This window comes from Tetrahymena thermophila, assembly GCF_000189635.1.
Source record: "Tetrahymena thermophila SB210 genomic scaffold scf_8254677, whole genome shotgun sequence".
NCBI classification, from domain to species: Eukaryota; Ciliophora; class Oligohymenophorea; order Hymenostomatida; family Tetrahymenidae; genus Tetrahymena; species Tetrahymena thermophila.
This window is the reverse complement of record NW_002476443.1, coordinates 7473-23100: the sequence shown is the minus strand read 5'-3', so window position 1 is coordinate 23100 and position 15628 is coordinate 7473. Positions and strand designations below refer to the sequence as shown.

The following is a 15628-nucleotide window of genomic DNA, read 5'->3' as shown; positions in this document are numbered from 1 at the left end:
ACCTAAATAGGCATAGTAAATATTTGATAGTATTAATCAATAGTAAAAAAAGGTAAAAAATAATTATATTTAGTTTATATTTTTGTAAAAAGTTATTAATTAAATTTAAATTATCTCATAATTAATTTTAAAGCATAATTAATTTGACAAAGATGCTTAGTTTATCCTATAGAACACCAATAAGAAAATTTTAGAAAAAGATAAGAAAGCACAGTTTAAAAAAGTGGAAATATTATCTAACCTGCTCAAAAGTCTCTATGAAAATAAAAAATATTCGAATAATTTTCAAATTCTAAGCTTTGGATAATTTGGAATGGTATTAGCTACTAAAAAAGTAAAACTTGATAACAAAGAAATAGTGTTAAAAATAAAAAAATAGAAGATGAATACTAATCTAAAATGAAATTAGTATTATGTAGAAATTAAAAGAGCCACTAGTCGTATAGCTTTATGATAGCTATATAGTAGAAAATAATGTAGGGCCTGATAGATACTCAGTTTTTGAATTAGAAAAATGTTCATGTAATTTATTAATTAAATTTTTAACATTTATTTTAATATAGGTTTCAATTAACTAATTATAAAGATATTTTTGTCAAATAAAAACCCAGTTTTAACTTAATAAACAAATAAATAAATCTATTTTCAATAAAAAAGAATTTAATTTGTTTTTAAATTTCAAAAAAATTAAAAATTTAATTTATAAATTGTAAAAATAATTATCATACTTTCATTATAAATTACTTTATTTTGAAGCATTTTAATATAAAAATGATTTTTAAAAAATATATTTGATTCTGTTTATCTTGTAAAAGGTTCATTAGATGAATATCTTGAAAGATAAAACAAAGATGGATAATTAAATGAAGACAACAAATTTTAAATAGCTATCTAAATTATAGATTCTGTCAATTATATTCATTCATTTAATATCATTCATAGAGATATTAAACCAGAAAATTTTTTGGTTTATTTAGATGAAAAATAACCAGAAATAAAATTATGTAAACTATTTTTATTCATAAAATATTTTTCATTATCTTTTGATTATAAGGTGATTTTGGCTTATCTGCTTAAATTCCAGATAATAAAGATTCAATTCAAACTATAGAAGTAGATTTTTAATTCTTTTTATTAAATATTAAAAACAATTTTATAGCACATAGGAAATTTAGGATATTCAGCACCTGAAATATTAAATAAAAAGGATAATGAACTTAAGATTTATACAAAGAAATTACTTTTTTTTTTAAAATGTTAATTTTAAATTAATTATTTATTTTAGTCTGATTCATATTCATTAGGATTATTGCTAGCTTTATTAGATAACTATTAAGATCTAAAAGAAAATACAGTTTAAAATTTCGCATTAATGACACAAAAGCAATTAGATAAACCTTTCAAAAAATCTAATGTTAAAATTAAACAAAAATTCAGAAATTTATAAATTTATTAACCTTCTTGTTCTTTCTGATAGTGCTTAGAGGGCTTCTCTGTATGATATCGTTGAATAAAGCGATATAAAATTCTTTTCTAATTCAAAAGAAATGAAATAAATTGTACAAAAAACACTTTTGATACAAAATGATAAAAAAATAGAGCAAAATGCGACTATAGAAATTAATTCTTTAGAGGATTTGAGCAAAATTTAAAATTATAATATTGTCACAATGCATTTAAAGTAATATTTTCATTTTAATTTAGGCTTTTAATATTTTATTAATGTTCCATTTTACACTTTTTAAAATTATTTTATTGATAATCTATTCTCCTTAACAATTAATTTATTAAAGTAAGTAAATTATATTTATATTTACTAACTTAATTTTTTAAATAACGTAAAATTTGAAAAGAGAAAAAATATATTTTTGAAAATTTTCTCCTTCAGCTATTTTTTATATGTTAAATTAGAGATAAAGACTTGAATATTAAGAAAATTATATATATAAAAAATTATGTTATATTGAGTTATTTCAATTTATTTTGGGTTGGGGATGGTATTTTGAAATTTATGATATAAGAAAAAGCATTTCGAAAAAGTTTAGTTAAATTTACTATTGATTATAACTACAAAGAGATAATTAGAGTAGTCTATAAGTAAATTTATTAATATATTGAGGATAAAATTGATTACTTATTAATGAGTAAGAAAATTTTAATTTAAAATATAATTTAATAACAAGATAGTTTAAACAAAAATAATATTAGATCTCTCCAGATTGTTTCAAGAATATGTTATTTATGAGAGATTCAGAAAGAGATAAATAATTTTGAAAGTAAATAATGATTGTTTTAGAAAATATATTTAAAGAATTTATCATTTTTTATTTGAAAAGTAAAACAAATTAAAAAGAAAGAAAACTTATTCAATCACAACAATAAATTATTGAATTAGAACAATAACTAACGTTAAAGTTAGAGGATAAAATTTATGAATAATTAATTGCATATGTTTAGTGTTATTTAAGTTTTTATAGAAAATCCTAATAGCCTAAATTTTTTGCTTAAACAAATACAAGAACTCTTTAATGTCGAGAATAAAGTTACTTATAATATTGTAACTAACAACGGATTACTTAAAAAAACTACCTTAAAATTAAAAAAATTCCCTATCTATCTCTCAAATTTTCAAATTTGACACTTAACCAATAGTAAAAACTGTTTAATTGTTTTGGATTGTGATATTTTTAAATATAAAAATTAATTTAAAACAATAAAGCTCTTTTTTCTATTTCTTTTTATTGTGATTGCTTACTTTTTTTGTTACTTTAACTCATCCAAAGAATTAAAAATAGAAAATAATTTAACTCTTTTCAAATTTTGTAAAAATTAAAATTCATTCAATTTCTTATAAATATAATTGCAAAATTTGTTAAATTAAATAACTAAAGGAATCAATTAAAAGAAATTGGAAAAGCTTAACTTAAAATGGTATTTCACCTTATATTAATTAATACTTTCCTTTTAATTTAATTTCTATTTAAATTTTTGATCAACAAAAAAAACAAAACTCCCTTTTTTATATTTTAGATTAATAAAATATTTCAAGAATATTTTTAATCTATTATTTATTTTTAATTTTAATTTTAGAAATATTATTCTTTAGTTTGAAGTTGCTAAGTTTGTAAAAATATTTGGGATTTAAGTATATTAGGTTTATAATTAATTGTAATAAATAATAATACTAACATCAAAAGAATGTTATGTAATTTTAAAGGCTTCTTGTAAATTATATATATTTTTTGCTATTAATCAAAATGCTCCTTCCTTATAAATTAAAATCTATCCTAAAAATAATTTAGTAAATAACCTATTTAGCTGACAGTTAATAAGCCATTTTAAAAGATTTAATCAAAAATTAGTTTTAGCTTTTAAAATAAAATTAATTTATCGCTACTAATAAAATAGGTAGAATTATTTATTTTTTTATTAAAAATAATTTTAGTTTAGAATTTTTTTTGTTTAGGATTTAAGAGAAAATATTTTAATTTGAATTAGATAGCGATTCTATTATATAAATGAAATAGATAATATTATTATTAATATTAAATTTAACCATTATCAACTAGCTATAAATAGTAAAGATATTAGTATATTTGTAGATTAGTGAGTAGGTACTTTAATTAATTGAAAAGATATTCTGATAAGAATAATCTTTTAAAAATCAAAATATCACTAAGATCTTTAGTGTTTTTTGCTTTTGCTCTCTATTTAATTGTATCTAAAAAACATACAGTAAAACTGTCAAATTAGGAGCTAGTTAAAATTGGACAAAAGTTTTGATCCCAAATTTAACTTTTTCATTAGAAAAACTGTCAATAAGATTTGAAATATTTACATTTTGGGAAAAATATTTGGTTCTATAGGTGCGTAGTATAAAAAAGCTTCACTTTAAAAGTATATTTTAAGATTAATGTAAAGAGGATCTTTGATTAGATTAAATTGTCAAATAAAAAATTTACTTTATTAAAAACTATACAACACATTCATTTAATAACAATATTTATTAATTAATAGGACTTTTGGTCTGTTTTTCCTTTTACGCTATTTTACATAATAAAGAGAAAATTTATTAGTAAATTTAAATAATATTACATAATAGATTCTTTATATAATTCAATACATAATAAGCAATAACTAAACAATATTTACATTTATCAACAAATAAAATAAGTAGCTGATATCTTTTACTAATACTTTGATTTTCAAGTGCGATTTATATGTAATATATTTTTATTCACAAAAACTTAAAAAAACTTATTAATATTAAATTTAAAAGGTTTTATTTGTAATAAATAAATATATTTAAAGTTAATTTATTTTAAAAGCCACTAAGTAATACATATATCTATATACGCATTCATTGTTGTATAATTATAAATACTCAGCAATAAATTTTATATTATAAAAATCTATGTTAATATATTTTAGCATAAGAAAATGGTTGTTTTAGATAATTAGTTTATAAAATATATTACCAATTTAAAAAGATACTCTTTATATTGATTGCTATCTTATCCTTAATTAATAAAAATCTAAAAATAGAAAAGTTGTTAGTATATTAGAAAATTAATTAAGATTTCTTCTTGATTTTTAACCAGTTTCTCTTGATAGGTCTTTTGCTATAATTTCTTTTATAATTAAGCTGATTTTCCTCTCTTTATATAGAAGAAACAAAGTGATTTTGATATCTATAAATTTTACATCTCTATAAAAACATCTGTTTTTAGTATAAAAGCAAACCCCTCAGCCTACTTTAAGTAAGTCAGTACCCCAGTTAACAACCCCCGTCAGATAACAAAAGTGAATAGCCAAATGTCTAAGAAAGTTCAAAACTAGTTAATCGAAACTATCTCAAGCAAAGTATCATAAGATTGCTAAATTCAAAAACCAGCAATTAAGGAATTAGTCAAGTTGATGTTCAGTTAGAAAAAATACTTCAAAAATTTTGAGTACTTAAGCAATGGCGCTTATGCTCTTATCTTAAAGGCAGATAATTCTTAACAGAATCGCAAAGTAGCTCTCAAATTCTTAGGGAGCTCAAACCAAAAGGACTAGAATGGAATCGAATCTTTGAAAAAGGAGTATGAAATGCTTCAAAAGTTTAGCTAATCAGAATGTTTAGTAAACGTTTATGATTGCTTCTATTTAATGGAAGAAAAAGAAGATGAAGATGATGATGGAAACGATATTATCGTTTAAACTGAAGCCAAATCCTACTTTGTAATGGAAATGGAGCTTTGCGAGAGTAAAAAAAATCACATATTTTTCATCCATTTTTTTTTTATTTCATTTTTAAAAAGTGTGTAAAGATACATAATATAAGATGTATTTAGACTTTTTATTGACCTAATATGGCTTAATATCTCCATTTTAAAAAAAGATAATTTTATTTTTTTTCTAAGTCTTTTTAAGGGTGATTAAAAAAAATTAGATTTGCGCTTAACAAATCTAATTAATTTAGAAAATGTAATAGAAATTATTTAATTTAATATAAAAATGTTAATTTTAATTAATTTTTTAGGATTCCCCACAATGAAGATTTTTTCATTTATTTTTAACAAATTTTGTAAAATTTCTTAATTAAATCTTCTAGAAGATTAATTCATCAAAATTTTATAATCTATTTTCCCAATATAACAATTTAATTTTTTATTAAACAATTTTCATAAATTTTTGTTTTTATTTTTTACTATTTTAAATAATAAATTAATAAAAATTATTTGATTTTATAATTTGATTTAATTATTAATTGAAAAATTAATTAATTTTTAACAATCCTCAAAAAATTTATTATTTAACTTAGAAATAATATTTATATTATATTAACTAAATTAATATAAAATTAAAAAAGAGCTAAAGATAGTATTTAGTAAATTAATAGCTAAGATTATTTAATTCACTTCATTTTAAAAAATTAAATTAATAAAATAATTAAATTTAAATAAGAAAACCTAAAATTGAAGAAAAATAGGTTTTGGTTAAGAAATATATTATTGTTTTCCTAACTGATCATATAAAAATATAAACTTAATAATCAATAATTTTCAAATTAAAGAATTTAAATTTTATTTTCTTCTTTAATTAATTTTTTGTATTAAATTAACCAAAACTTCCTTAATAATAAAATTAATAATACAATTAAAACTTATTTCAAATTGTTTAATTCAAAAAATAAATTTTTAAAAAATTAAAAAATCTTAATAGCTGAACAAAATAAATTATTTCAATAAAGATTAAATAGGTAATAGTTAAATTTCTATCATTTGAGGGTAAATTAAATAACTTTAATTGTATAATTAATCTATTTGAACAGAAATTAAATTAATTTTAAACTAATTAAATGTGTTGAAACAAATAAATAATTTCTAATAATTTCAATTATTTAGTTAAATAAATATATTAATTCTAAAATTACTAAAAAATAATATATTAATTTTTATAAAATAGGTATAAAAAACAATATTCTTAATAAATTATTTAATTGAACTCTTTCATTTCTATATAATATAGAAAGGAAGAAATTCAATTTAAAATTTTTATTTTTTCTCTAAGTTTTAAAAAATAAAATATTTGTAAATAAACAGAAAAAAAATAATTTAAAGATTTAAAAACAAAAATTTATTTAATTTTTATTTTAAAATTCTAATCATAATTAATTTAATTTTACAATTAACTAGATAATCTCAAATAATTCTTTGATATCCTTAGAAAATAACAAGTTCCACCTCCGAAAGAGATGAAGGAAATAATAGCCATACAAATGATAGAAGGGTTGAATAACCTTCATGTCAAAAATATTATGCACAGGGATATCAAGCCTTAAAATTTCCTTGTTTGTCCTTCTAATGAATATGGTTTCTCAATCAAACTTTGTACTTAATTATTTTTATATTATTTAATTTTTAATAAATATCTTTTAAATTTAGGTGATCTAGGTTTTGCATCAGCTGTGTCTAGATCAAAAAGCTTTGTGTCTAAGGTTAAAAATTTAATTATTATTTTAATTGGTTTCAATATTTTTTATAATTTTCAGAAAGGAACTGATGCATATTTTGCTCCAGAAGTGGAAGCAGGATAATCTAGAATTCAGGTTTTTAATAATAGCTTTGTATTATTTTTCAAGTTTATTTTAATTAAATAGTCAGACCTCTTTTCACTAGGACTCATTTTATTAGAGCTTGACAATCTCAAAGCTCTAAATGAGAATTGGATAGATACCAATATTAAATATTATCTATTCAACGGAGAAGAAATACCTAAAGAAAAATATTAGATAGATAAGAATTCAAATATATACAAAATAGCTAAAATATGCTTAAGACATAGGTATTTAGACAGGACTACAGCAGGAGAATTACTATCCTCTCTCATCTAAATGCATGGTTAACCATTGAAATTTTTATTGACTTCTATGATACTAGAGGTAATATATTATTTCATAATTTACTTAAAAACAGTCTCAAAATTTAAACTTATTAAAAAAACCCAAAAACAATTAAATTTTATTGAGACTCTTAAAAAAAGCATGAAAAATAATTAATAAAAATATTTTATATTTTTTTTTAAAATTGGATGAAATAAAAATATTTTTAAGAGCATGATAAAATAAAAATAGTTTATATTTCTTATAATTTTTAACTTTAAAAAAAAACCTTATCATTTTTAAACTATCAAATAAAATTTATGCAAATTGTAAAACAAACTTATTATTTCTAAATTAATGTTTTTCCTAGCAAATTAATATAAAAAGAAATTTTACTTAATAATTACTTTTTTTATTACATTAATCTTTTAAAATAAAAAAAATTGATTTTAATTTATCTGGAATATTTGAATTGAAAAAATAATTTTATAATAAAAGGAATAAATACCTGAATAGGCACAGCAAATATTTGATAGTATGAATCAACAGTAAAAACAAACGGTAAATAATTATTATATTTAGTTTAAATTTTTGTAAAAAGTTATATATTAAATTTAAATTATCTCATAATTAATTTTAAAGCATAATTAATTTGACAAAGATGCTTAGTTTATCCTAGAGAACACCAATAAGAAAATTTTAGAAAAAGATAAGAAAGCACAATTTAAAAAAGTGGAAGTATTATCTAATCTGCTGAAAAGTCTCTATGAACATAAAAAATATTCGGATAATTTTCAAATTCTAAATTTTGGAGGCTTTGGAATGGTATTAGCTACTAAAAAAGTAAAACTTGATAACAAAGAAATAGTGTTAAAAATACAAAAAATAGAAGATGAATAACAAATCTAAAATGAAATTAGTATTATGTAGAAATTAAAAGAGCCACTAGTCGTATAGCTTTATGATAGCTATATAATAGAAAGTAATATAGGGCCTGATAGATACTCAGTTTTTGAGTTAGAAAAATGTTCATGTAATTTATTAAATTATTTACATTAATTTTAAAATAGGCTTCAATTAAACTAATTATAAAGATATTTTTGTCATATAAATACACAATTTTAAGTAAATAAACAAATAAATAAATATATTTTCAATAATTATAATTTAATTTATTTTTTAAATTTTTAAAAAATAAAAAATTTTATTTATAAATTGTAAAAATAATTATTTTTAATTAAAATAAACATTATATTTTCATAAAAATTATTCAATTAATTTATTTTGAAGAATTTTTAATATTAAAATGATTTTTTTACAAATAAATTTCATTTCATTTTGCTGTTTATCTAAAGGTTCATTAGATGAATATCTTGAAAGATAAAACAAAGAAGGAAAATTGAATGAAGATAATAAATTTTAAATAGCGATCTAAATTATAGATTCTGTTAATTATATTCATTAATTTAATATCATTCATAGAGATATTAAACCAGAAAATTTTTTGGTTTATTTAGATGGAAAATAACCAGAAATTAAATTATGTAAATTATTTTTATTCATAAAATATTTTTCATTATCTTTTAATTTTAAGGTGATTTCGGCTTATCTGCTTAGATTCCAGATAATAAAAATTCAATTCAAACTATAGATGTAGATTTTTAATTCTATATATTAAATATTAAAAAAAATTTAATAGCACATAGGAAATTTAGGATATTCAGCACCTGAAATATTAAATAAAAAGGATAATGAACTTAAGATTTATACAAAGAAAGTACTTTTTTTTAAGAAAATGTTAATTTTAAATTAATTATTTATTTTAGTCTGATTCATATTCAGTAGGATTGTTGCTAGCTTTATTAGATAATTATTAAGATCTGAAAGAAAATACAGTTTCAAATTTCGCATTAATGACACAAAAGCAGTTAGATAAACCTTTCGAAAAATCTAATATTTTAATTAACAAAAATTCAGAAATTTATAAATTTATTAACCTTCTTGTTGTTTCTGATAGTGTTTAGAGGGCATCTTTGTATGATATAGTTGAATAAAGCGATGCAAAATTCATTTCTAATTCAAAAGAAATGAAATAAATAGTACAAAAAACACTTTCGATACAAAATGATAAAAAAATAGAGCAAAATATGATTATAGAAATTAGATCTATAAATTATTTGAGTATAGCTTAAAATTACAATGTTGTCATAATAGATTTAATGTAATATTTTCATTTTAATTTAGGCTTTTAATATTTTATTAATGATCCATTTTACTCTTTTTATAATTATTTTATTGATAATCTGTTCTCCTTAACAATTAGTTTATTAAGGCAAGTAAATTATATTTATATTTACTAACTTAATTTTTTAAATAACGGTAATATTTCAAAAGAGTAAAAATATATTTTTGAAAATTTTCTCCTTCAGCTCTTTTTTTTATTATTAGAAAAATAATTATTTTAAAAAAATGTTAAAAATAAAAATAAAGAAAAAATGAAATTAAAAATATAATTCATTCTGATAATTGAGCATAATTCATAAAATTTGAGATTCATTTTTTTTGTTAACAAGTGAATTATTCATGAAAATTAAATATCTAAATAATTGCTTATTTTCTATTAAGATTTATTGATAAATTCATTATAAATTATTTATATCTATTTAATAGAATTAAGTTTTTTTAATTTTTACATTAATGCTACTTATATAGTAAATGAATTATGAATTATAGATTTCATGTTTTTAATTATTTTTATTCCTTCAAAAACAAATTAAAATACTAATAAAAGCAACAATATTTTTTTTTATATACTCCTCAAAAAAAAAATAATCAATTTGTTAACTTAATTACTTACTTACATACTTAGTTACTTAATCCTTCAAAAATAAACGAAGATACTAATAAATGCAACAATCTTTTTTTAAAATCCTTTCTTCCTCATATATTTTCTTAATTCATAATTTATTCTTATATTTAAAGCAATAATAGTATTGGTGCATAGGGTGCAAAAGATTTAGGCACAGGAATAGCGTAGTGCAAGAATATCACAAGTTTGACACTTTATTTATGGTAAAAACTTAATTTATCTATTGATAAAGCAAGAAATTTTGGAAAAATTGATTATTTTATTGATTTACGCTTTTCATTTAGTGATTAGCTAATTAAGTCAATTCGTTAGTAAGCAAGTTAGAGTTAGTTATTTATTTTTTTATTAGATTATTTTTTTAATAAATTACTTACTTACTTACTTACTTACTTACTTACTTACTTACTCCTCAATTAAAAAATAATCTATTTGTTAACTTAATTACTTACTTTTATACTTAGTTACTTACTCCTTGAAAAACAAACGAAGGAACTAATAAAAGCAACAATCATTTTTTACAATCTTTTCTCCTCCAAATTTATTTTCTTAATACATTATTTATTCTTATATTTAAAGGCAGAATAGTATTGGTGCATAGGGTGCAAAAGATTTAGGCACAGGAATAGCGTAGTGCAAGAATATCACAAGTTTGACACTTTATTTATAGTAAAAACTTAATTTATCTATTGATAAAGCAAGAAATTTATAAAAAATTCATTATTTTGTTGATTTATGCTTTTCACTTAGTGATTAGCTAATTAAGTCACTTCATTAGTAAGTAAGTAAGTTAGAATTTTTTATTTATTTTTTTATTAGATTGCTTTTTTAATAACTTACTTACTTATTCCTCAACTAAAAAATAATCTATTTGTTAACTTAATTACTTACTTATATACTTAGTTACTTACTACTTGAAAATCAAACGAAGATACTAACAAAAGCAACAATCATTTTTTACAATATTTTCTCCTCCAAATTTATTTTCTTAATACATTATTTATTCTTATATTAAAAGCAATAATAGTATTGGTGCATAGGGTGCAAAAGATTTAGGCACAGGAATAGCGTAGTGCAAGAATATCACAAGTTTGACACTTGATTTAAGGTAAAAACTTAATTTATCGATTGATTAAGCAAGAAATTTTGAAAAAATTGATTATTTTGTTGATTTACGCTTTTCAATTAGTGATTAGCTAATTAAGTCAATTCGTTAGTAAGCAAGTTAGAGTTAGTTATTTATTTTTTATTAGATTGCTTTTTTAATAACTTACTTACTTACTCCTCAACTAAAAAATAATCAATTTGTTAACTTAATTACTTACTTACATACTTAGTTACTTTATTCCTTCAAAAACAAACGAAGATACTAACAAAAGCAACAATCTTTTTTTACAATCCTTTCTCCTCCAAATTTATTTTCTTAATTCATTATTTATTCTTATATTTAAAGGTGGAATAGTATTGGTAATGAGGGTGCAAAAGATTTAGGCACGGGAATAGCGTAGTGTAAGAATATCACAAGTTTGACACTTAATTTAAGGTAAAAACTTAATTTATCTACTGATAAAGCAAGAAATTTTGGAAAAATTGATTATTTTATTGATTTACGCTTTTCATTTAGTGATTAGCTAATTAAGTCACTTCGTTAGTAAGCAAGTTAGAGTTAGTTATTTATTTTTTTATTAGATTACTTTTTTAATAACTTACTTACTTATTCCTCAACTAAAAAATAATCTATTTGTTAACTTAATTACTTACTTATATACTTAGTTACTTACTACTTGAAAAACAAACGAAGATACTAAAAAAAGCAACAATCATTTTTTACAATCTTTTCTCCTCCAAATTTATTTTCTTAATATATTATTTATTCTTATATTAAAAGCAATAATAGTATTGGTGCATAGGGTGCAAAAGATTTAGGCACAGGAATAGCGTTGTGCAAGAATATCACAAGTTTGACACTTAATTTAAGGTAAAAACTTAATTTATCTATTGATAAAGCAAGAAATTTTGGAAAAATTGATTATTTTATTGATTTACGCTTTTCACTTAGTGATTATCTAATTAAGTCACTTAGTTAGTAAGCAAGTTAGAGTTAGTTAGTTATTTATTTTTTTATTAGATTGCTTTTTTAATAACTTACTTACTTACTTACTCCTCAACTAAAAAATAATCAATTTGTTAACTTAATTACTTACTTACATACTTAGTTATTTACTCCTTCAAAAACAAACTAAGATACTAACAAAAGCAACAATCTTTTTTACTATCCTTTCTCCTCCAAATTTATTTTCTTAACTCATTATTTATTCTTATATTTAAAGATTGAATAATATTGGTACATAGGGTGCAAAAGATTTAGGCACAGGAATAGCGTAGTGCAAGAATATCACAAGTTTGACACTTTATTTATAGTAAAAACTTAATTTATCGATTGATAAAGCAAGAAATTTATAAAAAATTCATTATTTTGTTGATTTATGCTTTTCACTTAGTGATTAGCTAATTAAGTCACTTCATTAGTAAGTAAGTTAGAATTTGTTATTTATTTTTTTATTTGATTGCTTTTTTAATAACTTACTTACTTACTTACTCCTCAACTAAAAAATAATCAATTTGTTAACTTAATTACTTACTTACATACCGTACATACGTTTGAATAAGGAGGGTTTTTTTAAAGTTATTTTTAAAATTTTTACTCCTTAGAGAATTTACAATCTTTTGAATAAGACTCAATGAAAAACTTATTTTTGGAAAAATACCTCCTTATTAAAAAAAATTCTTAAATTAAAGTGATTCTTATCAAACAGAAAGTACATTACTTAGTTACTTACTCCTTCAAAAACAAACGAAGATACTAACAAAAGCAACAATCTTTTTTTACAATCCTTTCTCCTCCAAATTTATTTTCTTAATTCATTATTTATTCTTATATTTAAAGATTGATTGGTATTGCTGATAAGGGTGCAAAAGATTTAGGCACAGGAATAGCGTTGTGCAAGAATATCACAAGTTTGACACTTGATTTAAGGTAAAAACTTAATTTATCTATTGATAAAGCAAGAAATTTTGGAAAAATTGATTATTTTATTGATTTACGCTTTTCATTTAGTGATTAGCTAATTAAGTCACTTCGTTAGTAAGCAAGTTAATGTTAGTTATTTATTTTTTTATTAGATTACTTTTTTAATAACTTACTTACTTATTCCTCAACTAAAAAATAATCTATTTGTTAACTTAATTACTTAATTACATACTTAGTCACTTACTCCTTCAAAAACAAACGGACATACTAGCAAAAGCAACAATCTTTTTTTAAAATCTTTTCTCCTCCAAATTTATTTTTTTAATTCATTATTTATTCTTATATTTATAGTGAAAATAATATTGGTGCATAGGGTGCAAAAGAATTAGGCACAGGAATAGCGTAGTGCAAGAATATCACAAGTTTGACACTTGATTTAAGGTAAAAACTTAATTTATCGTTTGATAAAGCAAGAAATTTTGAAAAAATTGATTATTTTGTTGATTTACGCTTTTCATTTAGTGATTAGCTAATTAAGTCACTTCGTTACTAAGCAAGTTAGAGTTAGTTATTTATTTTTTATTAGATTGCTGTTTGAATAACTTACTTACTTATTCCTGAACTAAAAAATAATCAATTTGTTAACTTAATTACTTACTTACATACTTAGTTACTTACTCCTTCAAAAACAAACGGACATACTAACAAAAGCAACAATCTTTTTTTACAATCCTTTCTCCTCCAAATTTATTTTCTTAATTTATTATTTATTCTTATATTTAAAGCTATAATATTATTGGTGCATATGGTGCAAAAGATTTAGGCACAGGAATAGCGTAGTGCAAGAATATCACAAATTTGACACTTGATTTAAGGTAAAAACTTAATTTATCGATTGATAAAGCAAGAAATTTTGAAAAAATTGATTATTTTATTGATTTACGCTTTTCATTTAGTGAATAGCTAATTAAGTCACTTCGTTAGTAAGCAAGTTAGAGTTAGTTATTTATTTTTTTATTAGATTACTTTTTTAATAACTTACTTACTTACTTACTTACTTACTTACTTACTTACTCTTCAATTAAAAAATAATCAATTTGTTAACTTAATTATTTACTTACAAACTTAGTCACTTACTCCTTCAAAAACAAACGAAGATACTAACAAAAACAACAATCATTTTTAACAATCCTTTCTCCTCCAAATTTATTTTCTTAATTCATTATTTATTCTTATATTTAAAGCAATTATAGTATTGGTGCATAGGGTGCAAAAGATTTAGGCACAGGAATAGCGTAGTTCAAGAATATCACAAATTTGACACTTGATTTAAGGTAAAAACTTAATTTATCGATTAATAAAGCAAGAAATTTTGAAAAAATTGATTATTTTATTGATTTACGCTTTTCATTTAGTGATTAGCTAATTAAGTCACTTCGTTAGTAAGCAAGTTAGAGTTAGTTATTTATTTTTTTATTAGATTACTTTTTTAATAACTAACTTACTTACTCTTCAATTAAAAAATAATCAATTTGTTAACTTAATTACTTACTTACAAACTTAGTCACTTACTCCTTCAAAAACAAACGAAGATACTAACAAAAGCAACAATCATTTTTTACAATCCTTTCTCCTCCAAATTTATTTTCTTAATTCATTATATATTCTTATATTTAAAGAAATAATAGTATTGGCGATGAGGGCGCAAAAGATTTAAGCACAGGAATAGCATAGTGCAAGAATATCACAAGTTTGACACTTGATTTAAGGTAAAAACTTAATTTATCGATTGATAAAACAAGAAATTTTGAAAACATTGATTATTTTGTTGATTTACGCTTTTCACTTAGTGATTAGCTAATTAAGTCAATTCGTTAGTAAGCAAGTTAGAGTTAGTTATTTTTTTTTTTTATTAAATTACTGTTTTAATAACTTACTTACTTACTCCTCAACTAAAAAATAATCAATTTGTTAACTTAATTACTTAAATACATACTTAGTCACTTACTCCTTCAAAAACAAACGAAAATACTAACAAAAGCAACAATCTTTTTTTACAATCCTTTCTCCTCCAAATTTATTTTCTTAATTCATTATTTATTCTTATATTTATAGTTAAAATAGTATTGGTGATGAGGGTGCAAAAGATTTAGGCACAGGAATAGCGTAGTGCAAGAATATCACAAGTTTGACACTTTCTTTATTGTAAAAACTTAATTTATCGATTGATAAAGCAAGAAATTTTGAAAAAATTGATTATTTTGTTGATTTACGCTTTTCACTTAGTGATTAGCTTATTTATTCAAAATAAATATATTTATTTACAAATAAATCTAAAATAATAATTTTAATATAGAAAAAATGA

The 15628-nt window shown here is 20.6% G+C and overlaps 3 protein-coding genes across 3 annotated transcripts; 2 read left to right on the top strand and 1 right to left on the bottom strand. All coding sequences in view use genetic code 6, as the record gives it.

Annotated features, from left to right (window-relative positions):
• Positions 1 to 413: 413 nt before the first annotated feature.
• TTHERM_01119400 (kinase domain protein) lies at positions 414 to 2274 on the top strand (the record flags this gene model as incomplete). Its single annotated transcript, XM_001013476.1, has 4 exons — positions 414 to 522; positions 816 to 1004; positions 1438 to 1681; positions 2184 to 2274. 4 exons carry the CDS (start codon positions 414 to 416, stop codon positions 2272 to 2274), a joined length of 633 nt encoding a protein of 210 aa, XP_001013476.1.
• Positions 2275 to 4384: 2110 nt separating this feature from the next.
• Positions 4385 to 4720, bottom strand: TTHERM_001119392 (hypothetical protein; the record flags this gene model as incomplete). Its single annotated transcript, XM_012796984.1, has 1 exon — positions 4385 to 4720. The coding sequence occupies one exon, from the start codon at positions 4718 to 4720 to the stop codon at positions 4385 to 4387; it is 336 nt and encodes a 111-aa protein (XP_012652438.1).
• Positions 4721 to 4815: 95 nt separating this feature from the next.
• TTHERM_01119390 (kinase domain protein) lies at positions 4816 to 15628 on the top strand (the record flags this gene model as incomplete). Its single annotated transcript, XM_001013475.2, has 23 exons — positions 4816 to 5248; positions 6681 to 6875; positions 6930 to 6982; positions 7037 to 7093; positions 7145 to 7426; positions 7865 to 7927; positions 8009 to 8399; positions 8722 to 8910; positions 8961 to 9019; positions 9066 to 9143; positions 9193 to 9587; positions 10349 to 10438; positions 10812 to 10901; positions 11251 to 11340; positions 11686 to 11775; positions 12121 to 12210; positions 12563 to 12652; positions 13180 to 13269; positions 13615 to 13704; positions 14049 to 14138; positions 14508 to 14597; positions 14943 to 15032; positions 15379 to 15628. The coding sequence occupies 23 exons, from the start codon at positions 4816 to 4818 to the stop codon at positions 15626 to 15628; spliced, it is 3435 nt and encodes a 1144-aa protein (XP_001013475.2).